The sequence below is a fragment of the Dipodomys spectabilis genome, unplaced genomic scaffold (genome assembly GCF_019054845.1).
Source record: "Dipodomys spectabilis isolate Male_0828 unplaced genomic scaffold, ASM1905484v1 ptg000003l, whole genome shotgun sequence".
NCBI lineage: Eukaryota > Metazoa > Chordata > Mammalia > Rodentia > Heteromyidae > Dipodomys > Dipodomys spectabilis.
Window position 1 is genome coordinate 6221271 of NW_024870680.1, and position 25380 is coordinate 6246650.

A 25380-nucleotide genomic window follows, 5' to 3' on the forward strand; every position below is an offset into this window, starting at 1 on the left:
TAAACATAAAAGGTACAATAGCCCAACTCAATGTGAGAGCTCAAGTTGTAAGCTAGAAAGCTAAGAAAAAAAAGCAACAGATATTGTGAAAGGAAAATAAATGAATATGCATGTGCTCAGTAATAGTGATAAATGCAACTTGGTTTTCTACCTATATATCTGCTGATGAGGCCCATGGAGCAACTGGAAAGAGAGAATTTAAGAGCTCTTGACACGATTTGTCTGAGCTCAGAAAACATATGATTTTTTTTAATTATGAAAATACCATACCGAGGGGTTACAATTACATGGGCAAGGTAATGAGTACATTTCTTATCAAGAATTGTTGCCTCCTTCTTTGTTTCCCCTTCCCATCCCTTCCCATCCTTTCCCATCTCCCCGCCCCCCCCCCGTGACCCCCCGTGGCTCCCCCATTCCTCCACCCCCCACCCCCCACCCCCAGCCAAAGTTGTAAAGTTCGTTCTTCAACATAATGACTTGTACATCTCATTGTTGCAATGGGTCCACCTGTATCCCTATTTAAACAATTTGTTTTTTCCCTTCCCCTCCACAAATTATACCAACATCAAATACAGTGAAAGCAGGGGTTATACCATGGGGGAGGGACATACAAAGCAACAAAGAAATCATCTTATAAATATGTTAGAAACAATCACAAGAAAGAAAAAACATTTGAATCCTTATCTTGGGGTTCATTTCACCTAACATCAACTTATCTGACCGTTTCTGCTTGTCTCAGACATATACTAGTTATTGCAAATAAGGGAAACCATGGGACCTATGTTTCTTTGGGCCTGGCTTACTTCACTTAATATAATTTTTTCCAAGTCTTTACATTTCCTAACAAATGGGACAATGCCATTCTTTCTGATGGAGGCATAGAATTCCATTGTGTATATATACCACATTCATCTACTGAGGGGCATCTGGGTTGGTTGCACATCTTAGCTATGGTAAATAATGCTGCAATAAGCATAGTTGTGCTGGTAGCTTTAGTATGGCCTTGTTTGTGATCATTTGGGTAAATGTCTAAAAGTGGGATTGCTGGGTCGTAGAGAAGCTCTATGTGGAGTCTTTTGAGGAACCTCCATACTACTTTCCAAAGTGGTTGAACAAGTTTACACCCCCACCAACAATGCAGTAAGGTTCCCTTCTGTCCACATCCCCTCCAGCATCTGTTGTTATTAGAGTTCTTGATTCTAGCCATTCTAACTGGGGTGAGGTGGTATCTCAATGTAAAACATGTTTCTTAGGGGAGAGGTTCTGTGGACATGATGACCTTCCTTTTAGGAATATTAAGAAAAATACTGGGATATAATTACATGTTATAGTCAGATGCCTGTATACATATAAGCCCAAACATGGAAGAAGGTCATTTTCCTGAGAAGCCGTGGTATCAGCAACATCTGCTCTGTCCCGTATTCATGGGCTCTAGCCAAGTTAATAGAATTCCGTAAGTACCTTCTTCCTAACCAAGCCTTGACTCTCAGATGTTTGGACAATGGCCATTTGAGAGTGTTTCATCTCCAATGATAGTCACTTCTCCTTTTAAAATTGATTTTCAAAAGTCATGAGCAAAGTCAGTTACAAGGGGAAAAAGGGATTCAAGCAAGAATCTCTTAATAGCATTACAACCTCACTAAGTCAAATTAGAAACTAATTAGAAACTAAAAACAGTGAATATGTAGGAAGAAGCTTTATTGCTTTCAAATATATGTGTGGTTTAAATTAATTCCGAGTTAATAAATTTTGTGAAGAAATTAGATAACTCTTTAAATATACCAAAAAAAGTTTATCTGGGATTGGGACAGTTATGTTTAAATGGTATTTTTATGGTTAAAGTAACATAAAACTTCAAATTCAGTAGGTAATACTACTTCTTGCAAAACTTTGAATGTTGCTGTTATGTGAGACATACTCAATTTTAAAAACAGTATACAGATACTATTGCGGGTTATAAAATAAGATCTAATCCCTTTTCTTTCCTACACTGATTTTTCCCATATAGCCACAACACTACAACCTTTTAAAGCATCCATTAATATTTGGTTGTGCCATCTTTCAGGTATTCTCTATAATATCATGTCATCTACCTTTATCTTTAATAATTGGGATGCATACATGCTTATAATTTTCATTACTTAGGAAGTTGAGATCTGAAGATTGTGGTTCAAAGCTAGCCAGGGCAGGAGAGTGTGAAACTTTCCCCAATTAACCATCACAAAAAAGCCAGAAATAGAGGTGTGGCTCAATTGGTAGAGCACCATTCTTCTTTCTTTTTTTTCTTTTGGCCAGTCCTGGGGCTTGAACTCAGAGCCTGGGCACTGTCCCTAAGCTTCTTTTGCTCAAGGCTAACACTGACATCAATTCTGGCTTTTTCTGTTTATGTGGTACTGAGGAATCAAAACCAGGGCTTCACGCATGCAAGGAAAACACTCTACCACTAAGCCACATTCCAAGCCTTAGAGTACCATTCTTGAACAAAACAAACTAAGGGGGAGCACTCAAGCCCTGAGTTCAAATCCCAGTACTGGCACAAAAAATTATATATATAAAATGTGTATATATACTATATTTGCATATAGTATATATACTAATAGTTTTATAATTTGCTTTTCTGTTTCCTTTTTTTTTGGGGGGGGGGGGGGTCCGGTTGTGGGGCCTGAACTCTGGACCTGGGCGCTGTCGCTCAGCTCTTCAGCTCAAGGCTAACGCTCTACCACTTGACCCACAGCGTCACTTCTGGCTTTTTTTCTTTTTGCTTATGTGGTGCTGAGGAATCGAACCCAGGGCCTCATGCATGCAAGGCAAGCGCTCTACCACTGAGCTACCTTCCCAGCCCCTATAATTTGCTTTTCTTTAGCAATATAATTTATTGCTTTTAATGCTTGTGCATTATTTTATTATATAAAGATCTTAAAATGTGCTTACTCAGTTCTCTATTGATGCTGTTTAACTGTACACTGTTTTGGTGATATGTTAATATCAGAAACTACAAAAAAAAGCACTATGTTTGAAAAAATCATAGAGTACTTAGAATTAATCCCCTAATTTCAAAATAGAGAACATGCTGACCAACTTCAGGAGATTGCTTTTATTATCAGAATCTGAACTGGATTGCCTTAAATTTGGGTCTCAATGCAGAGAATCTGTCAGTGTGGAAACATGCTTATCCCATCTCAGGATGGAGTGCTTACAACATGAGGTAAGAAGTCATGAAACAGATCCTTCAGAGCAGGAATTTCGCCTCCTGCTCCAGGGCTTTACTCTTTGCCCAAGGATCCTTAGCAGCAGGCTAACAGATGAGGTGGTATCTTCCTGGCTACCTCCATCACAAAACCTGCAGGCTGATGCTAGTGTCTGATACTGTAATACACTAGTATTTACAGAGCTCTCTGCACAAAGCCAACTATGATGGACAGAGTCCTTGGCTGAGAGGGATAGATGTGCTGTGGGTTGTTCAGATTACCGTTTTCATGTCCACATACCACCACCCAAGTAGATCTTAAAGGCAGCTCCCAAGCTATTCTGCCAGGTCCTAATTAGTAGTAGAGCCCCAAAGAGCCAGAGAATTCTTCAAGTAGCAAAGTTCTAACACAACCAGCTGAAATCAAACATAGCACAGATGAAAGACTGATGAGAGACTGGAGAAAAGCAAAGAACTCCCTTGCCAAGAGAGAGCTCAGGTCTGACTGCTCATCCATCACCGCTGAGCTTGTTAGACACAAAGAATCTCCAGGCCCACCCTCACAGATTGTGTTTCAGTATCATTAAGTAACTTTGCTCCCCTTTCACGACAGATTCTTTTTGAGAAGTTCTCTCTGCTCAGTACCTGGCTCATAAAAAGCACACAATAACCAGTTGTCAAATAAAGTTTAGTAAATTAAATAAAATTATGTGATCTAATGGTTATAATGATTCATCACAATAACCAGTTGTCAAATAAAGTTAGTAAATTAAATAAAATTATGTGATCTAACAGTTATGATTCATCAGTTTGGGGACTATTATTGGGTGGCTACATAATGTTTATAGCACTAGAGATGTGGAGGTAAAGGAGACAAAGTCTCTAATTACAGAAAGCTTTTGTAGGGTGATAAGGTAAGGTGGGTAAGCCTAAATTCATTAAGAAATTAAAACAGGGTATGTTAAGGATAGGCCCAACACTCAGAAGGCTAAGATCCGGATGATCCCAGCCCAACCCCAGCCTAAGTGTAAAGTTAAGGAGACTCTATCTGGTAATGATGCACATCTGTCATCCCAGCTACAGTGGGAAGCAAAAAGAAGAGCATCACAGTCCAGACCAGTCTTGGCAAAAATTGAGACCATATCTCAAAAAGAACCAGAGCAAAAATGGTTAGAGGCATGATGCAATCAGTACAGCACCTACCTTGCCAGCATGAACCCCAGCACCACACATACACATAAACACATAAACACATAAACACACACACACACACACACACACACACACACACACGAGTGAGGCTACTGTAATTGGGAGAAAGAGCAGAGTGCTCTCTGAGGGTTTGGCATGTGAAGATGTGAAGATGTGAAGTTGAGACTTGTGAAAATGAGTGGTCAAATAAGAGAAGGGCTAAGGAAGAGCACTCTAGTCAGTGAGAGCACTGGCACCCTAACATTGGCAGGAATTTACCCCGAGGCAAGGTAGAAAGGAGGTCCTAGTAGAGAGAGTACAGTGAGCAAGGCACAGGGTGGTATGAGATGCACGCAGATGGACGGGCAAAGACCATGATAAGAAGTTAGAATTTTATGCAAAATAAGTACCTCAAGAGGCCAATGGAAAGAGCACAGCAGAAGAAAAGAGTGATCCAATACACATGTTAGGATCATTCTAGCTGCAGAGTGGGAAATGAGTGTAGGAGGATGGGCAGGCAGAGTTAGAGCAGGGAAAACAATGAAGAGATTACCTCTGTGTCCCTAGGAAAACTGGTGGGTCACCCAGGGAAACAGGACTGGGGATGGAGCAGAAAGATATAGTTGAAATGTGGCTTGGAGCTAGAGGTAACAGACAAGCTGATGGATGACCTGGGGACAATGACCTGATGGACAATGTCACCCTTTCCTTCATTCCTATTATTTGTTGAAAGTGGCAAAATTCCCTTAGACACAGGTTTAGGAGAAAATTAAGTTTGATTTTCGAACACGATGAGTTTGAAAAGGTTTGGGCATTGAAATGTCAATATCAAATAAGAAGATAGACATTACAAGTCTAGAGTTAAGAAAAAAAACATCAAAGCTGGAGATACTAGTATCATCTCACTAGTCTATAAGGCTTTCATTTTTGCTTATATATTCTCAGTAAAGATAGGTATTTGAAATACATGACTCGGAAAATTTATTTGATGTGTTTTTTTTCTACCATCAACCGGGTTTGCATGACCAAATTATAGTTTATTATTTTCCATTTTTGATTCCAAAGGAATCAGCCTTCTTCGCTGTCAAACAAAAAGAGTTTTAAACTTTTTTTTAAATGTCCATATATCATCATGCATTAATAACCCAAGTTTCCAAAGAAGGCTGTTTAATTCCTAAAATATGTAACTATCCAATGTCAACTTTCTCATTTTGTCTGCGTTCCAGGATTGCAGTCCTGAGGTCTCAGGCAGCTCCTGTCAGAAATGTTAGCACTCTCTACCAAGCATAGAGCCTCCAGGAGGAGAGGGAACTTAATTAGAAATTTCCACTTCAAATACAATTTATAGTTTATTCACTCTGAAACATGCTGGAGGGCATAGGGAAAGTTTAGTGCTGAATGAACTGTTTGTTTTCCTGGAGCTGTCAACAAAATTACATACTGAGCATAGAATATATGTATGTATTAAGCAGCAGAAGGGACCTCCAACAGATACAATGAATGTCTCTTTCTTGTTAAAGAGGCCCAAAGAGATGAAGTAGAATAAGCTAGCAACAGGAAGGACCAAAATTCAGGACTCTTAACTCCTCAGTTGGTATTTTTCAGAGTCCCAAGCTTCCTTTAGCAAGGATTAGAACCATGGCACTTCCTTGGTAAACCAAACAATGTCATTCTAGCCCAGGTGTCAGAGGGTCAATGAGAGCTGATCTGTGTCCCTACCACAGCCAGGCCCCTGACCTAAGTGTTTGATGTAGATTCACTGATCCCTAACAACTCCATGAAGTTGCTACCTAGTGTCACCATTTTGTTTGGTAAATCCTTTCTCCATCTGATCCATACTGGTCAGGATATTCACCTTGGGAGCACCAAGGCCAGAAATGATTATTAACATTGAACACTTCTCTAAATTTCAGATACTTTCCAACTGCTTGCAAAACTGTGGTGTATGGCTCTGACACACTGAACTTATCATGTCTAAAACAAAATGCATTATCTTCCCAACCAGACTTCCCAACCAAATGTTTGAAGATATAGCTCAGTGGTATTGCACCAGCCTAGCAAGCATGAGGCCCTGAGTTCAAATCGCAAATACTGCTCCACTCCCCAGAAAAAGTTATTTGCAGAGTTTGGTGGCTCAAGCCGATAATTGTAGTTACATGAGATGCAGAGATCAAGAGGTCATTGTATGAGGTCAACCTAGGCATAAAATGTTCGAGATCATGGTTGGGCTTGGTGGTGGTGCATGTCTGCTGTCCTACCTCTGAGAGGAGCACCACAGCTAGCTTTGGTGGCATCCCTACTGACACAGGGAAGCACAAGCAGGTAGATCACAATCCAGCTCAGGCTGAGCACAAATCAAGACCCTACCCAAAATTAACCAATGCAAAATGGTCTGGAGGTGTGGTAAAAGGGGTAGACTATGTGTTTAACAAGTGTCAGACCATGAGTTCAAACCTCAGTACTGCCAAAAGGAAATAAAACATGTTGACCCTCTATTCACCCAATCTTTTCAAGATGATAAATATTTAAACTCTGATTATTTCTAGAATTACCTCTGGGAATATGCAGAGGAAACCCCTCCCTTTGTAGGTTCTCCCAAGGTGTGCCCCTGTCCCATTTCAGTTCCATTTCCTATTTTTCCTAATGCAAACTTTTACCTTCTATCATTGGTAATATTATTCTCAACCCCAACTTTTCACTGTTTCCAGGGTCATCTGTTCCCAAGCACAGGGTAAAACATGTTAAATTTTCATCCCTAGAAGTTAGTGACCAAGCTTTTATTCCTGGCATTGGGCAGCCGCTCCTGCTGTCAGTTTCCCTTTCTACCTCTCCAAGTTCTATGCCAGCTGCCCAGACTGCTCTAATTCAAGATCAAGTGGAATATTTATAGTTTGCCTATTTCCCTCACAAGTATGTGATAAGGACCACTTAATACATGTGAATGTTTTTTATTGCATTTGTTTGTTTATGTCTCACCTTGTTAAATGAGAAATCTGAAGTGGGAAAACAGTTACACTCCTGAGATGCTATTTTTAAGCCATGGAAATTGTTAAATTGACAAACATCAGAGACCTCTAGAGATGGTGGGGATCAGAGCCTTCATTTTCCAGAGTAGGCCATTGACTAGCATGAATAAATCAGTGTCAGTTATCAATGGTACCCATGTTTCCATTTCACAACACCATCGCATTACTTCAGAAAAATAAGAATAGATTTATTCCTTTTGAGAAAAGATGAAGGCCTTCTTCACCTACTAAATACACTTGTGATACATCTACTCATCTTACTATGCACATTCTTTCTAAAAAGAAAAATAGAAATAGTTTGGATTCTGCCCCAGTTTCTATGCAGGTACCCCTCTGCCATATTCTATCCAGACCCTCAAATGTGAAATCATTTATTGGAAACATTCCCCTGTGTTCTTTACCTGACCCATTTTAGTTGAAATCTAGTGACAATTATCTTGACTCTTTTATAGTTTTGCACAGATAATAATTCAGTTAAATATGTGGTTCTTACCTACTCTCTAGACAGTCTTCTTTCTGTTTTATTGCTGCTAATAAATGCCATCTAACAGTCTTGATTTCATAGATAATAGATATTCTATAGTACAGAAAACAGCTACCTATTGAATACTTACCCAGTGCCACATTATTATGGTAAACACATTATTTACATCATCTTTCTGAGAACTACCTAGCAAAATAATAATCCATATCTTCTGATGCATATAAGAAAACTAAGATCCTAGAAACCAAATAATTTCTCCCACTTGACAAATAAAGAAACTGAGATTTGAATTCTGGCCATCCAAAGTTTAAACTCTGTGCTATCCGCATGACACTCTCTCCAGAGCAGGTAGATGGCCAGACCTGGGTAGAAACCTCAGTAGCCACAGGCATCAGTGCTGCCTTATGAAAAGCAGCTCCAAAATGTTCAGCCTAAACTCACAGTCTTGGAGCAGAGCTGCCAATAAGCATGTACTTCCTGCATATTCTCTGCCTACTATGCACTCAAGAAGTATAGGAGCAATGCTACAATAATTATTTTCATATACATACGTACATTAGTTATTATAAATGTGATAGATGGAGGAGTTACAGTTACATAAATCAGGTAATGAGTAGGTAATGGCCCCTCATTTCTTTGTGGACAATGTCACCCCTCCCAGTAATTTTTCTTAACTTGAAGCTGAAATGTGGCTTCTCTTTCCAATTAAGATAACCTCAAATTCACAGATCCTTAAGACACTACTATATCAGAAATAGGAGTACAGACCCCCCAAATTAGATAGCTCTTGTTTCTGTTAATAATTATGTAAAAAGGAAATTCAAAATAACCAATAAACTTATAAGAATGTATTTAACTTCATAATTAAAGAAATGCAAATTAAGTAAGGTGATTGTCCACACATCAAAATAAAAAATATCCAACTATATACAGCTATTAAAGAGTATGAGGAAGTAGAAAGTCATAGAATATTTGTGACATGTATAAACTAATGATTCATTTTCAGAGGGAACTCAACAACGACTCCTGAAAATGTATATGCATTTCCTTTATTCAGTTATATGATAGCTTTCACAATGATTTTATAATAAAATACTGAAGACCATGCTCCAGTCAAATATTGTATATTGCATACTGACATATGCCAGAGCCATTAAAAGGAAGATCCAGATGTAGTAATATGAGGATAAAGAAAGGTAAGATATAATAGTAAGTGGCAAAAGTCAAAGTATAAAACAACATATATGATATGATCTTTTTTGTATAATTTCTTAAAATTATATCCTTTATAAGCTAGCTTATATTCATAAGGAAAATAATAACATATATAAAAGAGTCATCAACATACCAGGCATGGTGGCTCATGCCTGTAATCCTAGCTACTCAGGAGGCTGACATCTGAGGATCCTGGTTTAAAGCCAGCCCAGGCAGGAAAGTCACCATGAGACTCTTATCTTCAATTAACTACTCAAAAACCAGAAGTGGTGCTGTGGTAGAGTGCTAGCCTTGAGCACAAATAGGCTCAAGAACAGCGCCCAGGGTTCAAGCCTCATGATCGAAAAACAAATGCCCCATGACTGGAAAACAAACAAACAGAAGAAGAACCATCAACATGACAACATGGTGACCATTGGAAACACCAGACAGTGGGAACACCTTTTATACTTTGTTATACTGTTTTCACATTTATGTGTGTGGTATGTACTGTGTGCAGATAGGAATCGTATTTATTTATTTGTCTTTGGTGATATTGGGGTTTAGACTCAGGGCCCCATGCTTTCTCATCTGGTACTTTACTCCTGAGCCCTTATTTATTTTCTATTTTATATCCAACTGTTCCCTGGTAAGTGAAATTACAATCATTTTATTTTCTTCACTATTAGTTCCAGTATGTTTAATGGGTCCACAATTCTTTCAAGTATAAAATAGCAAATTAAAAACAAATAGTGCATAGGTATGGGTTCTAAAGTGGCTGTCATTCAGGAAAAAAGCACAGGAGCTCAACATGCACAGAGCTCAGGGCTGTACTGTGGAAGTTGATTTCCTTTCTTCCATAATGCTGCTCAACCTCTGCTAAAGACACATGGCCTTTCAATAAATCTTAAAGTCTTACCTCACTTCAATTAAGCAAATTTGCTTTTTCCTTGATGTGGAGTGGGGAGATTTGCACAAAATTAAGGTCAAGGAAACACAGAACAGATCATACAATGATTTAAACACAACAGATGATAATAACACAGGACTCAGAGCAGCTCCTCTGCATCAGCTGATCTGGGTTAATACACATGAGAATTTAACTTTTTTTGCTTAAAAAAGTCTTTTAATTTTTCTTCTTTTTAAAACTGCACTTGGTCAAAACAACACATACTAAATCTTCCAATAAGGCAGAATACCTTACCATATACCTTTTGACTAGAAAGTTTATTTGAAGAAATTTTGTGCTTTATAAAAATATTCCTATGTATGTATAGTAGAAAAATGAAAGAAGAAAGAGAAGGAAGGAAGGAAGGAAGGAAGGAAGGAAGGAAGGAAGGAAGGAAGGAAGGAAGGAAGGAAGGAAGGAAGGAAGGAAGGAAGGAAGGAAGGAAGAAAGGAAGAAAGGAAGAAAGGAAGGATAGGAGGATGAAAGAAGGGAAGAAGGAGGAAGGGAAATGACCCTTAATATATATCACTGCAAATGTTGAAATATTAACAAGATGGCTCCCATAGAAAAAGTAGAAAGGTTAAGTAGTAGAGCTGCATCTACCTAGCAAGCTTGAGACACTGAGTTCAAATCCCAGTACAGCAGGAAAAAAAGGTAGAATGATATAAACCTCTATGAAAGATGTTCAAGATACATTATTAAATGACAAGTGAAACAAAAGAAAATGAGTTGTAAGCTTTTATATATTATATGACCTATTGATTATTGAAAAGGCAATCATATATTAAAATATATGTAGAAGAAGCAATAGAAATAAAGCTATCTGCTTCATGTGTACTTAAGTAGTGAATTTGTAAGGAGTACACACAAAAGTGGTTACCTCTAGAAGTGAAGATGATATAGGGATATTTACCTTTTCCTTTCATAATTATATGAAGCAGGATTTACTTACCATGACCATAGTTTCATTTGTTTGTTTTTGGTTGGTCAAGGGGCTTGAACTCTGGGCCTGCCCACTGTCCCTCAGCTCTTCAGCTCAAGGCTAGCACTCTACCACTTGAGTCATAGTGCCACTTCCGGTTTTCTGGTGGAGATAATTGGAGATAATAGTCTCATGGACATTCCTGCCTGGGCTGGTTTTGAACCATGATCCTCATCTCTCAGCCTCCTGAGTAGCTAGGATTATAGGCATGAACCACCAGCACCCGGCTTGACCATAGTTTTTAAATGTACGCTGACAGTTTTACAAGAAAAGTCATTTGGCATATGAAGATGGTGCCATTTAGCTTCCTGTTGAGAAAGGCCTGAATAACATTTCCTCCTTTGTTTACCCAAGTCATACTCCTGCCTTTTTAGTAGTCTCAGAAATGATAGTCTTCTACCTAACAATAAATCTGGATTTTCATTCTTCAAGGAATCTTTACAACCAAACAACCCAACTCTCCTTTCCCTCTGTGGTAGAAGAAAATCCAGGCTCTGAGAGGTGATATGACAGTCAGCTCCAGGTGGCACTGCCAGGCCAAGCTTAATGTAATGGATTTCCTGATGTTACTACTTGCAGTAAAAAATTCACTAGAACTGAATGCTCTAGTGACTCAGGTCTATAATCCTAGCTACTCAGGAGGCTGAGTAGATTCAAAGAGAGCCCAGGCAGAAAAATCTGTGAGGTTATCTCCAAGTAAACCCCAAAACTGGGTGTGAAAGTGTGTTATTCAAGCCCTAGTACTGAGAGAGACAGAGAGACAGAGGGACAGAGAGAGAGAGAGAGAGAGAAAGAAAGAGAGAAAGAGTTCAGAAAGCTAGTGAAGGGACAAATAAAACTATTAAAAGAAATAAAGGGACTTTAGTAAAGTTATAAGTACACCAGAGTGTGAAATTAAAGGTTATGATATTCTAGGCTGGATGCAGAAACAAAGGATAACCCTTTTCCCTCTGCCACTCAATTTCATTGTTAAAAAGGGTTAGTTACAAAGCTAGATCCTTATATATCACCCTGCACCAGAATCAACTCCAAATGGATCAAAGACCTCGGAGTCTAAGCAGACACTCTGAAAACATTACAGGATGGAATAGGAGAAACCCTAGGTCTTGTTGGCACAGACCAAAATTTTCTTAATAGAGACCCAGAAACACAACAAATCAAAGAAAGGTTGGACAAATGGGATTGCATGAAATTGCAGAGCTCATGCATAGCAAAGGACATAGCTAGAAAGACCAATAGAAAGCCAACAGATTGGGAGAAGATCTTTACTATCCATACAAAAGACAAGGGTCTCATATCTAAAATATACTTGGAACTCAAAAAATTAAATCCCTCAACAACAAATCCTCAAAGAAAGAACTGCCCAATAAATAAGTGGGCTAAAGACTTAAAGAGAAACTTCTCTGAAGAGGAAAGAAGGATGGCCAATAGACACATGAAGAAATGCTCAATCTCCCTAGCCATAAAAGAAATGCAAATCAAAACAACACAACATTGAGATACCACCTCACTCCAGTTAGAATGGCTAAAATCAAGAATTCTAATAACAACAGATGCTGGAGGGGATGTGGACAGAAGGGAACCTTACTGCATTGTTGGTGGGAGTGTAAACTTGTTCAACCACTTTGGAAAGCAGTATGGAGGCTCCTCAAAAGACTCCACATAGAGCTTCCCTATGACCCAGCAATCCCACTTTTGGGCATTTACCCAAATGTTTACAAACAAGAACACACTAAAGCTACCAGCACAACTATGTTTATTGCAGCATTATTTACCATAGCTAAGATATGGAACCAGCCCAGATGCCCCTCAGTAGATGAATGGATCAAGAAAATATGGTATATATACACAATGGAATTCTATGCCTCCATCAGAAAGAATGACATTGCCCCATTTGTTAGGAAATGGAAAGACTTGGAAAAAATTATATTAAGTGAAGTAAGCCAGGCCCAAAGAAACATAGGTCCCATGGTTTCCCTTATTTGAAATAACTAGTATATGTCTGAGTCAAGCAGAAAAAGTCAGATAAGTTTATGTTAGGGAAATGAACCCTAAGATATGTATTCAAATGTTTTTTTTCTTTCATGCGATTGTTTCTAACACATTTATAAGATGATTTCTTTGTTGCTTTGTATGTCCCTCCCCCACGGTCTAACCCCTGCTTTCACTGTATTTGATGTTGGTATAATTTGTGGAGGGGAAGGGGAAAAACAAATCGTTTAAATAGAGATACAGGTGGACCCATTGCAACAATGAGATGTACAAGTCATTATGTCGAAAACGAACTTTACAACTTTGGTGCGAAGGGGCGGGGGGAGGATGGGAAGGGATGGGAAGGGGAAACAAAGGAGGAGGCTGCAATGCTTGATAAATGTACTCATTATCTTGCCCATGTAACCCCTCTGTACAGTATTTTCACAATAAAAAAATTAAAAAGGGATTAGTTACAAAAGGCAAAATAAGATGACACTATACATAGCCCATTCTTTTGTTCTTCTATCATGGTCTATTATAGCATCCTGCCCCACAAATACAAGGAAGGAGAGTTAGACACCATGTATATAACTATAATTCTTTATATTTAGAGAACTGACTCACTTTGTGTTCACTTCAGGCAGAAAGTATCTTGGGACATACTTGTTTTCCCTGCGCCTCACCTAAGTCCCCCTTCTAGAGCCGTCACAGAACCCTTGGCAACTTGATATTTTGTTGACTTAGACTGAACTGATTTAAGAAAGATTCTGAGCTTTTGCTTCTCACTAAATTGGACTGAAAAGATAATTTGATACCCTGGCAACGTTTAGGGCTCAGTTTTTTGTTTTGTTTTTGGGTTTTTTTTTTTTTAGATGTTTTCTCTTTCAGCGTAGGCCTGAAAAATAGGAGTTAGCAAGAGCAAACTAAACTCTAGGCACTCTTGATTTCATTTTGTCAGAAGTTATTATGGAATTGCATATGAGAAATGGGGCAGTCAAGTTTATTTTGGAACAGAGCTCAGGGCTGTCTCACCAAGCTCAGTATGACAGGACTAGGCAGTCGCCCAAAGAGAGATTTGGCAGCCAGCCAGCCCCATTCCATCACTCTCTCCAGAACTTCATCTGAGTGTATTAATCTGTCGGCACATACCTCTCTAAGTACATTGCATGCATTTCTTTTCATTATTCTGTTTCCCCTCTCATTTTGAAGACTCACCTCTACCCCCAGAGAAAGCTAGGAAACTCACAATGTCCTGGTAACTGTACATACTACGTCCTAGTGAACATAGCCAAAACTGTTTCCAATCCAGTGAAACCAGGCCAGAAGCACCACGAGATAACATTACATCCCTTTGCAAGACCATAAACTTGCTAAGAAATACACATGTAGGGTTTTGAGACATATAACACAATTTTAGAGAGTTTAAAGAATCTCTTAACAAAAATGTAGCTACTGTGCCTAAAGTTCTCGAATGTCTTCTCTTTCAGGTAAATGGCATTGATCTTCGTGGAGCATCTCATGAGCAGGCAGCTGCCGCACTAAAGGGGGCTGGACAGACAGTGACGATCATAGCACAATATCAACCTGAAGGTCAGTCAGCCCTCAAAATCACAATCATATGTCATATTTCATTTATATTCTTATTTATATTCTTATATTCATATTTTTTATTGCCCACTGACTTGATAAACACAATTGACTTAGGGAAGCAAGGTGTCGAAATTTCTTCTACAGAAAGAGCCCATGATAATTAGACCATATTCTCTCCCCATGGCATTAACTTAATTCTTATTAGCACTAACAGAGCTTTAGATGACTTCCCCACTCTCATCCCTTCTCTTCTATATTATTCCATGCTTGGAATAAATGACCATATCCTCGAACTGGGTAAAATGGCATTGTCATCAGTTGGATGGTGAGATGTTCTAAACTGGATGGGCTGTATACTACTCTGATTTATTTAAATAGCTTTCTGTGATCAGAATGAGGCTTGGGGATACAATTGGAATGTTACCTTAGTGTTGGTGATTTCTTAACAAATTTGTACAGAGAGAACTCATTGTCTAATGAATCAGAATTAGGCATAATTGTGGGCTACATTTAGTGCAAAAAAAAAAGGGAAGGAGATGGCTTCTGTGTTCAAGAGGTATAGTTAATTGCTTTGTACACATGGCTAGCACAGAGGATTAGTGACCGGTTGAACGTAGTGCAAGATGTCATCAAGGAAGAACCTCTGTGCTTATGAAGGAGCTCCTTGGATGTTATTTGGAATCTCAAAGTTTGTGTCTTGCCTGTGATAGCTTCTATGGTTAATGGTGGCCAAACACATGTTCTACGTAAGGCTAAAGCAAACACTTTCTTCCACGTGTATTTTGATATATTACCTTCATTTGTATCTAACTTTATAACTGGATATTCCAAGTACATTATATAGACTTTTTATAAGTGTTTTGTTCTATTGACCTAGGCCAGATGTGGCCAGAAGCTGGTGAAGAAGAGATTTTGGGCTGCCAAAAAAACACATGGTCAAAACACCCAGGAACATGTTCTTTCCAGACACTTTTGGGATCTCTTTTCACTTCTTACATATTAATCCATTCTTATTCTAAATAGGAGTAAATGGACCCAAAATATCTGTAGAAAATCAGGAAAAAATCTGAATTGGTACAATTTGATTTACAAGTTCCATTTTCTCTTTTCTTCTCAAACTGTATATTTGACCATCCCCTGATACATGACAAAAATGCCTGACTGGTTTCCTACTTCTGAAAATTTCACTCAGATAGTTCTACAGACTGACAAGACAAGACCACAGCTACATCAATTGGAAGCTTTTGTTAGTGACCAAAGTGTTTACATTCCATGAATAGAATGACTCACTCTTTAGAGGTTATACTAAAAGGGAATGACTTCTATCATCTTCTACAATATCATCTTCATATTTCCAATGAAACTTTCTTATAGCTTGGTTTTCTTAAAGCACTGGACTTTATTTGGATAATTTGTTCTCCTTTAGCAAGATGCCTGTTTAAAGCATGTTTTATAAATCATATACATAGACTTATAAAGTCTTCTAAGGAAACCTACAAATAAGAAATTTCTTTTGAATTGCCATAGTACAGATTGGATTCATAAAATGATTTCCCATTTTGATAATCTAACAGTGTTCTAATTTGTTACAGCATTAAATCAGTTGGAAATGTAGTAGGGGCAACAAAAAGCAATCAGTTTTATTCTCCTTTTGTAAACTTTATGTGTAAGCATCCATAATTGAACTGTTGTTTGAAATAGAAAACTGATTGGATTGTTGTTTCAGTCATTTAGGACATTTAAGTTGTACAACACCTTTAGGAAATAGAAAGCAATTTGCTTTTAAAAATAACAGGTACTGAAGAATGTGCTATGAGATTCCATTAGAAAATTTCCCCCAGTTACTTTCTATTTGCACTAGTATTATGACCTTTCTAACCTTATGACAATGCTAAAAGAAGACTTAATTGACATTATTATTTTGATGTGATCACAAACTAGGCTGCTAGGAAATATGTTTTTAGTCATATCCAAATGCTTTATTGGGAATTCAAAATGAATTGCTCCATATTACTAGATATTTTTAATCTTATTAAAATACTTATATATGTTTAATAAAGATCAGTTCCAATGACATATAACCAACATTTGTATTAATTGCACTTAATTGCACTAGCTCTAAGAGTTCTAAAAGGTCAGAGAAAGGAGAAACCTTCAAAGACCATGACAGTGCATTGGTAATGTCATGGAAATAGCAGAATGGAGCTAGCCCATTAAAATGGGTGAGACTTCTATTTTATTTTAATTGTTTGCTTATTTATTGTGCCAGTACTGGGGATTTTTCACTTAAGATTGGTGATCTACCATTTGTGCCACAGCTTCACTTCTGGCTTTTTGCTGGTTAGTTGGAGAAGAGCCTCATGGAATTTTCTACCTAGATTGGCTTTGAACCATGATCCTCAGATCTCAGCCTCCTAAATAGCTAGGATTACAGGAAAGAGCTTTCAGCAGTGGCTGAAATTTCTGTTTTAGAAAAGAGGGAGAAAACTATTCTTTAAACTACAAAACTATGACTTCTGCTCTCAAACATCATATTTGTGCTTTCTCCACTGACAGATCTCTCTGGTTTATAGCTTGTACTTTCTAAAGAGTTGCTGAACTAATGGCTAAAAGCTTTGTCATACCTCAGTACTTGAGTTTCCACTTAAAGGTAATTGAAGATCAAAGGGATTCTTTATTTTTACTTATTTGTACTTTTCATTTTTGCCTCAAAGACAGAAGAGAATTACTAAATAAGCATACATTGAAAAATATGAAACCATTCCCAACTATGTTTTTATGATGCTTAGCACATTTTTGAAATAGTTATAAATAATTTCTAATTATTATAATAGAGCAATAAATCTTTCCTTTGGCAATGTTTCACTCTGCAGAGTGAGGCCAAAATTATTACACAGAATTCTGCTTAAAACGAGCATGTTCCCAGTGGTCTGAATGACTTGATCCATCATCAATTATATGCATTGTATAATTTAACGTAGTAGAATTCAAACTAATTTGAAAACTTTATACAAATATTGTTCCTCTCTAGAGAATTGACTGTGACTCATTTTTACCATTTTTCAAAAACTTGTGTCATGTACTTACTTTGTTAATTAACGTGTATTACATGAATAATAACATTAATAATGAGGAATAGTGAACTTATTTTCTTTCTTTCCTTTTTTTTCTTTCTTTCTTTTTAAAGATCATATTTTAGGTCCTTCAGAAATAATTCCCTTAAGCACTATGGGAAGCTAATTCTTGCAAAATCTTACCTACCCATGTTCAGATAATGAATGTCTTCCACACGAAGAAAAATAATACCCTGTCCTCTCCCACCCTCCTCCCTGCCAAGTCTTTCCTTTCCTTACCTTCCCCATTCATCTCTGCATTGCTTTCAGGTATCTTTCTTAAAAAAAAGTGAGCCCAACATTCCTGTGTACAAGCCCTTTGCCCTCCATTGTACATTCCAGCTGATTCCATGCCCTTGCCCCTCACCCAACTGCCTCCATCCATCCTCACTTTTCACTTTCTTCTTCTGCACACAATTGCTTCCTGCTCCAGAACTTGGGCCCAAAGTGCTTCATATCTGTGCCTTTGCCCACGGGGTTCCTTTCCTTGGATGTCTCTGCTCACACTTTCCCCTGTCACTCCCATTCATCTTGAAGGCCCTTGACAGCTTTAATTTTCATTTTAATTTTTATGTGGATGTCTTCCTCTGAAATTCCCAGATATGAGTTCTGACACTTGGTATGTTTCTCGTCCAAATTTGTACATTGCTTCGATCCAACGAGGTCCTAGAGAGATAGGAATGCCCTATCTTACAGGTAGATTTGTTCAGTACAAATTTGACTATACTAATGGAGTTACTGAAGTACAGTAAAAATATTTTAGAAGTACAACATAATAGTTTCAGTATGCAAACAAATAAATAGTAAGAGTGGATGCTTAAGAAATGTTAGCCACATGAATATTGAATGGATGGCATAGAGCTTTTCTATTAGATGCATCAGTCTTAAATAAATTCCTGAATTGGAATTTGTGTGAATCCCTCAATCGGAAATGTTATGTTGACACAGTTTTTAGGTAGGTTTTGTTACAAAACCATTAGTGACATTATTAGATAACTTTCCTTTTTTCTGCATTACAGAAAATCTAAAGCTCTTGCTTTGTAACATAGTACCTTTTATTCTTTAACAAGGAAGGTGAGCTCCTAAAAATATGCTCAAGATCTAGACTTAATTGTTGCATGGAGATTCATTAGTTTGTTTTATGGAGTTAAGTCATGTGTTTCATTTTTTTTCATTTAAACATTATTTTCTGGCCACTTGCTGTGTTTCAGTGTTCCAGGAAAATGACAACACAGTGATCCTAAAAAAGACCCTCTGTAATATAAATATATCCAAAGGTAATAAGTAGCATAAAAATAACACACAGATGATAAGAAAAATATATAGTGACCAGGGAAAGCTGGGCTACTATGGAGATATTTGAGCAAAGATCAGATTGAAATGAGGGAGTCAAGCCACACAGGCAGCTGAGGAAGAGATTCATTATTCTAGAGTTTTGCCAAGAGTGGTTCATAAACCAGAAGAATAGACAGATACCAAAAGAGAATTTCTTAAAAACATAAAATCTTGAGTTTTAACCCAGGCCCCACCAAGCCAGAATCTGCATTTTATCAAAGTACCCAAGAAGCACTGCTGTAGTATACTTAGGAACTGTACAAGAAGTGTTATTTGTAACAATTACGTGGGACTCCCTTTAGAGCACTGGGAAGGCACGTAGGGCCCTGACACCATGTTAGATCTCTGGTTTTACTAGGAATGGGTCAGGCTTCAAACCACTAGACCTGATTGGGCTTCTTTCTCTTTATTGTGGTCTCTCCTGTGGAGTCCAAGAGAAAATGAAACTTTGAACTGAATATGTAACTTACTCCTGAAAAATATAGACCCTGTCTATACCTAAAGTTTCTCAAAGAATATGAGTGTGTATGTCATTCAAGAAGCTTACTTGTTAAGATTTAGTTAATGTTAAGATTTAGTTGTTTCTTAATTCAGTGTATCTGTGGGTCTATACATATGAATGAGCATCTGTGGCCTTCTGAAATGTTTTCCCAAGGCAAATGTGTGCATCTTAAATGCCCAGACAAGACATGTAAAGTCCAGCTGTGGATCTTGGTCAGAAAAATTCATCACAATAGGAAGGAATGGTTAAGATGAGTTTGAGGGATAAAAATACTGTGTCCGCTAGGTACTGATGCTGGGAATAGAGAACTAGCCTTGAGCACAAAAGCTCAGGGATAGTGCCCAGCCCTGAGTTCAATCTTCAGGATTGGCACCAAAAAGAAAGAAAGAAGGAAAGAAGGAAAGAAAGAAAGAAAGGAAGGAAGGAAGGAAGGAAGGAAGGAAGGAAGGAAGGAAGGAAGGAAGGAAGGAAGGAAGGAAGGAAGGAAGGAAGGAAGGAAGGAGGACTGTGTCAGATTCTGGACTGGGAAGACCTGTTTTCTAGCGTTAATTAATTCATCTTTATGATTCTGTTTTCTCAAGTTTTCAAAAATGATTAGAGTATGACCTTTTACCTCAGTAGTATAGAAGGAAAATAATGTTACTTGCAAGTTTTCTCGCTAACATTGTATCCTTTCTTTGCATTTTTTAATACATAAGAAAAGAATGAAGGCATAATCCACTTAACTTGAGAAATGTGGTGTGATTTCATCTAGTTAAATCTAGATTCTAGATCTCAAAGAAGCAGAAACTAAAAGTTAGGAATCCAGAAAGATCATCTTGTCTGGGGACAAGAAATGAAGGTCACTCAGCATCCAAACAGGAAAACAGATCAACATCTACAAATTGCCATAGTTTGTGAAGCTAATGCTAGTCGAAGTGTTAGGAATTTCCTTCATTCTTTGAATTCACTATAGTAGCTGATGGTGTGTTTCTGTTTAGACATAATCAAATGGACATTATAATCAAATGGACATAAATGGGTCAAAAATTCTCATGGAGCCTCGGGCTTTCTCATATAAACCTCACTTTCATTTCTAGCTTGTTACTGTTGGTGTCATTGTTCATCTGTCACAATGGGACCATTTATACATGAGAGCATTACATAGGTAATTATTTTGATTTAAAAATACAAGCAATCTGCAGATACTACTACTAATAATAGATACATTAAAGACATTATGATTTTCCTCTTCCCATTCTATCATCTCATAGGGCCCTTCACTTTACCCATTCATCCATCCATTCATTCATCTATCCACCCATCTACCCATCAGCAATGATGTTACTCTTAGTGATAATCTTTATTGCCAAATGTCATACTTCTGCAAAGGTGTTATGTTAATTCTGGTTTCACATGACACTAGGATGTCTATTGCTTGGATATGTCTTTCTCTACAACTGTCATACACATATACATTTCACTCACAGCTAATGTTTCCACAAACAACTAGAGATCTCTTACTCAATGCCTTCTTTTCCTAGTCCTTCCCTACTTGATCTTGTTTCATCCCTAACATCCACTTAACGTATAGTACACAATATGATCAAAAAGATTTTTATACAGTCTGCAGATTCACAGGCAGTTCACTTCAGATACCTTAATTATTGATACTACTACATTCCTTTTCTCATGTCCCAACTCCATGTGTACGTAGGACCATGAACATTAAAGTAGCTTTCACTTCTGGACCCAGAAAAAGCTACAGATCTCATTGTCTGTCCTTGGAATGTTATATTTTCATATCTTGAAGTCATATGAAAGAGGTGAAAACTTTGTGCTTTTTTATTATTACTTTGGGAAATTTGGCATCTAGTAACATAAATCACTCACTGAATATTGAAAAAAAAAAGCCAAACAATCCATATATAGAGACGTTTTGTCATCCAAGGGGATCATTTAGATTAACACCTACTATTAACAATATGCAAATCAATGGCAGGGAAATAGGTTCTACAAACATGAACATAGTCCTCACCAGAAAACTCTTCCATTTCATAGAGAATTTCAGTATGGGAGAGAAGTATAAGGGAGTGTTCCAAAGATAAGCAGAAAGGGAAGATACACTGAGATACATGTTAAATACTTAGTAAATTCACTGCATTTTCTCAGTGCTTGGTTCAGTTTAATCTCACACAGGTTGCCATTCCACAAAATGGTTTATGAATACAATACCTCTTGGTCAGTATCATCCTTCACTACCTCTTCTAATTAAAACATGTCATCAAAGGACTAGTGTGTTAAGCCGGTCATTTCTAACTGTTCTCTTTTTACTTTGCACATTTTAAAGACATAGAAATTGTACTTTTACCCACATAGGGGTGAAGAAAGACCACACACACACACACACACACACACACACACACACACACACGCACACACACACACACACACACACACACACATACACAACTTAAAGGTACTTTATAAAATACAGGATTCCTGGTAGACTCATTTTCTAAATCTATAAAAACGAAAAATATTCAGATCACACTGTGGTTCATAATAATCCTCTTTTTGAATACCTCTGTTTGTTCATATTCATAATATTCTTACTTCTATATGTAGTTTATTGATAAGAACTTCTGAACATTAAGTAATGGTAGAAAAATTAATTCAGTGGTCATTTGGCTAATATGTATTATATGCTTCTAATTGGTGGCATGTAATATTGGTGAGAACAAATAATATCGGTGAGAACAAATAGATATGAACCCCTGCCCTGATTAATTCAGCCAACTAAATTCACACTGGTGATTTGCACAAGCTGTTTGCTCTAGAAAAAGAAGAGTCTTGGATGGAGACCCTTATAATCTACTTACCCAAGTATTCTCTAAGAGTATACAAAGCCAGATCAAACAAAACACCCTGCCCTAAATTAGAGGGTCAAGAGGCATTTCAATGAAATGTATTTTTACTCTGAAGTGTGAGTATTACTTTGTCAAAACACAGCAGAAGGAGGAAGGAAGAGTATTGCAGAAGGAAAAAACACATAAAATCTTGCTGGTGAGTGATAGAAGGACTGAAAGCAAAAAAAGATACAATCAGACAAAACACTGCGTGTAAGGAAGCAGAAGGAGGGTTAGATTTAGGGTAGGTCACACGGGACTGTGGAAAGCATTTGGTTCTTTCTTATGAAATCAGCGGGAAGCAGTTGATTAGAAAGTTCTAAATCCAAAGCTGTCTGTGGTTGTTAAACAGAGAATGGTTAAGAGCCCTGGAGGGGCTGGAGAAGGACAACAGATTCTCTCTTCTTATCTGTGGAGCCACAGTGTCACTTCCAGTTTTCTGGTGGTTAATTGGAGATTAAGAGTCTCACAGACTTTCCTGCTCAGGCTGGCTTTGAACTGCAATTCTCAGATCTCAGCCTCCTGAGTAGCTAGGATTACAGGTGTGAGCCACTGGTGCCCCACCTAAAATATCTTAATTCCTCACTGCATTGGCGTAATATTTTTGGACTGAGGTTTGCTATGGATAACTGAAACTATGAAAAGTTAAAACACAGACAAGTAGGGGATACTCGAGTTAAAGGGATCTAATCTAGGCAAGGAAAGGGAGTGACTGGATCAAAGCAGTGGCAAAATAGATGAAGAGAAGGAGACAAACTTGGGGAGAAGATGGAGATAAAACCATACAGGATAGTTTACATCCCACTTCACTTAAACAGGAAAAGGAATTATTGAGTAATAAGACTAATAAATCTATGGAGATTGTTTTATTCTTATTTCCTAGCAGGTTGGCTCATAGTGAGCATGTAATAAATATAGGCAAAAACATATTCTAAAATCTCTGCATGTAGATTCAAAACAAAACATAGTTTGGTACAGAGCCTATTGCTTTGCCAATCTTTTCAGATGGGGAAATTGAGACACAGAAAGCTATGTGCCTTTTCCTAAGTCATACAACAACTAGCAGAATAAGGCAAGGATTCTGTCTAAGGTAGAAACACTCAGAACAGTCTAGAAAACTAGACTGATCTCGTAGGAGAAAGGGAAAGGAACTGATTTTCTTTGGAGAGAAAGAAATGGAAAGGGATAGGAAGAATGTAGAAAAAAAGTTTTGAAAAAGGCAGAAAAGCCAGGAGAGGAGTACAGAGGGGAAAGAGCCTGTGGGAGACAGGATTTGTTCAGGCAGAGTGGAAAAGCTTAGTGTTCAGTTGTGGTTGAGAATGGAGACAGGCAGTACTGGCTTGGAGTAGGTCTTGAATTGGAGAATAGATGCAGTATAGGAGGGTATTCTCCCATTCAAGGAGGGTGATTTGGGAGGTCTTGGGCCTGAAGGTTAGCTCTGGGAATCGTTATGGTACAAAACTGGCATAAAGCCACGCTTAAGCCTCATCACTCCCTATCTGTGGGGATGTGAGTGAGTGGCAGTCTCTCCATGCCCGAGAGTCTTCGTTAATAGAGTGAAGATGATCATCAATCCCTTCCCAAGTTGCTACCAGAACGGGACAAAACAGGTATAGAATGTTGAAATGTAACATGCCACCCCTGTTCACCACCACAGTAAGTGTATTAAAATACACGGGCTCACCTGCTAGCATAATAGCCCTCACAGTAAGTGTGCTTGAGTAAATGTCAGGCTCACCTTTACACTGATCAGATCTGTGCACTGCACACTGATCTGCCCCTGAGAAGTTCAAAGAAGTTCTCAGAGTCCCCTCTGCACCCCACCCCACCCCTGCTCTGTGAAATCTGATAGATATGATTCAAATTCCAGCTCCACTGGTAACAGCTGTGCAGCCCAGAACAAATTACTTCATCTCTTGGAATTTGGGTTCTTTTTTTTGTTTTTTGTTTTTTTTTTAATCTGCCAAAATGAAGATCCACACCTATCTTGTGGGATGAGGATTACATAGAGTACAAAAAGCTAACCACAGTTCCTAAGAGTCAGAAAGAAATCAGTGGTCGCCACCATTACTGTGATAATAACTGAAAGCCTATAATGTAGTTATGTGGATGCAAGCATTTAAAGGGTTCATTCAGTTACCTCATCCATTGGGAGCGAAGACTGTATAGGAGGGCGAAAATACCCTCTGGAGTGCTAGGTCCAGAAAAGGCATGGCAAGAGCAGGGGACCAGAGTAGAGGAGAAGCCAGCTTAGACCATCCCTTTCCTCCCATTCCAGAGCAGGCTTTGTTACAATGAATAGGGTTGGACACAATACTAAAGTCAGGATTCCACCACCCCAACAGGACTTGTGACCTGTTTGACAGAAATCAAGAAAATCTACTTAAATTAAGATGTGTACGTGGTCATGTGGTCTTGATTGAAATAGGCCACACACTCAGTAGCCTTCTTCTAGATTATAAATTCCACAAGAACAGCAGATTTTTTGTCTTGAGTGCTGTCCTCACTGCCCAGCACACAGTGGATACTTAGTATTTGTGGAGTGAATGCCAAACATGTATCCATACCTTGCAGTTTCTCTTTGAACTGTCAGTAGGGAATGAGTTCATCACCACAAAAGTGCCTGCTGGGAAATCCTTAGTTGACTATTATTCCCAAGCACTGATCTTTGGGGTTGGGAAGAGACCAGTGGTGGAACACACGTACCCACCATGCACAGGGCCTAGGGTTTGATCATTGGGACTGCAAAATGCATAAAGAAAAAAACGAAAACAGAAAGAGCAGATTTTGTGAATCTGCCCTTGCTGCTGGCCCAGTTAACCAGAGGCAAACAATCTCTTGGTTTTACTATTTAGTTTGTAAAGGTGAAATATCAAGCAACATTTTTTTTTTGTTTTCTCAATGAACCTAAAATTGGCCTTGAGATTTTCTTTGGTTTGAGAGACACTAAGTAAAACATCCACAT

At 38.1% G+C, this 25380-nt stretch overlaps 1 protein-coding gene across 11 annotated transcripts in view; it reads left to right on the forward strand.

Moving 5' to 3' along the window:
- Dlg2 (discs large MAGUK scaffold protein 2) overlaps positions 1-25380 on the forward strand; it is a 2085086-nt gene that overhangs the window by 1748550 nt on the left and 311156 nt on the right. For all 11 annotated transcript variants that reach the window (XM_042686455.1, XM_042686483.1, XM_042686517.1 and 8 more), the window contains one exon: positions 14475-14577. In XM_042686455.1, the coding sequence (XP_042542389.1) occupies positions 14475-14577 (103 nt within the window). The remainder of the gene's footprint in view (positions 1-14474; positions 14578-25380) is intronic.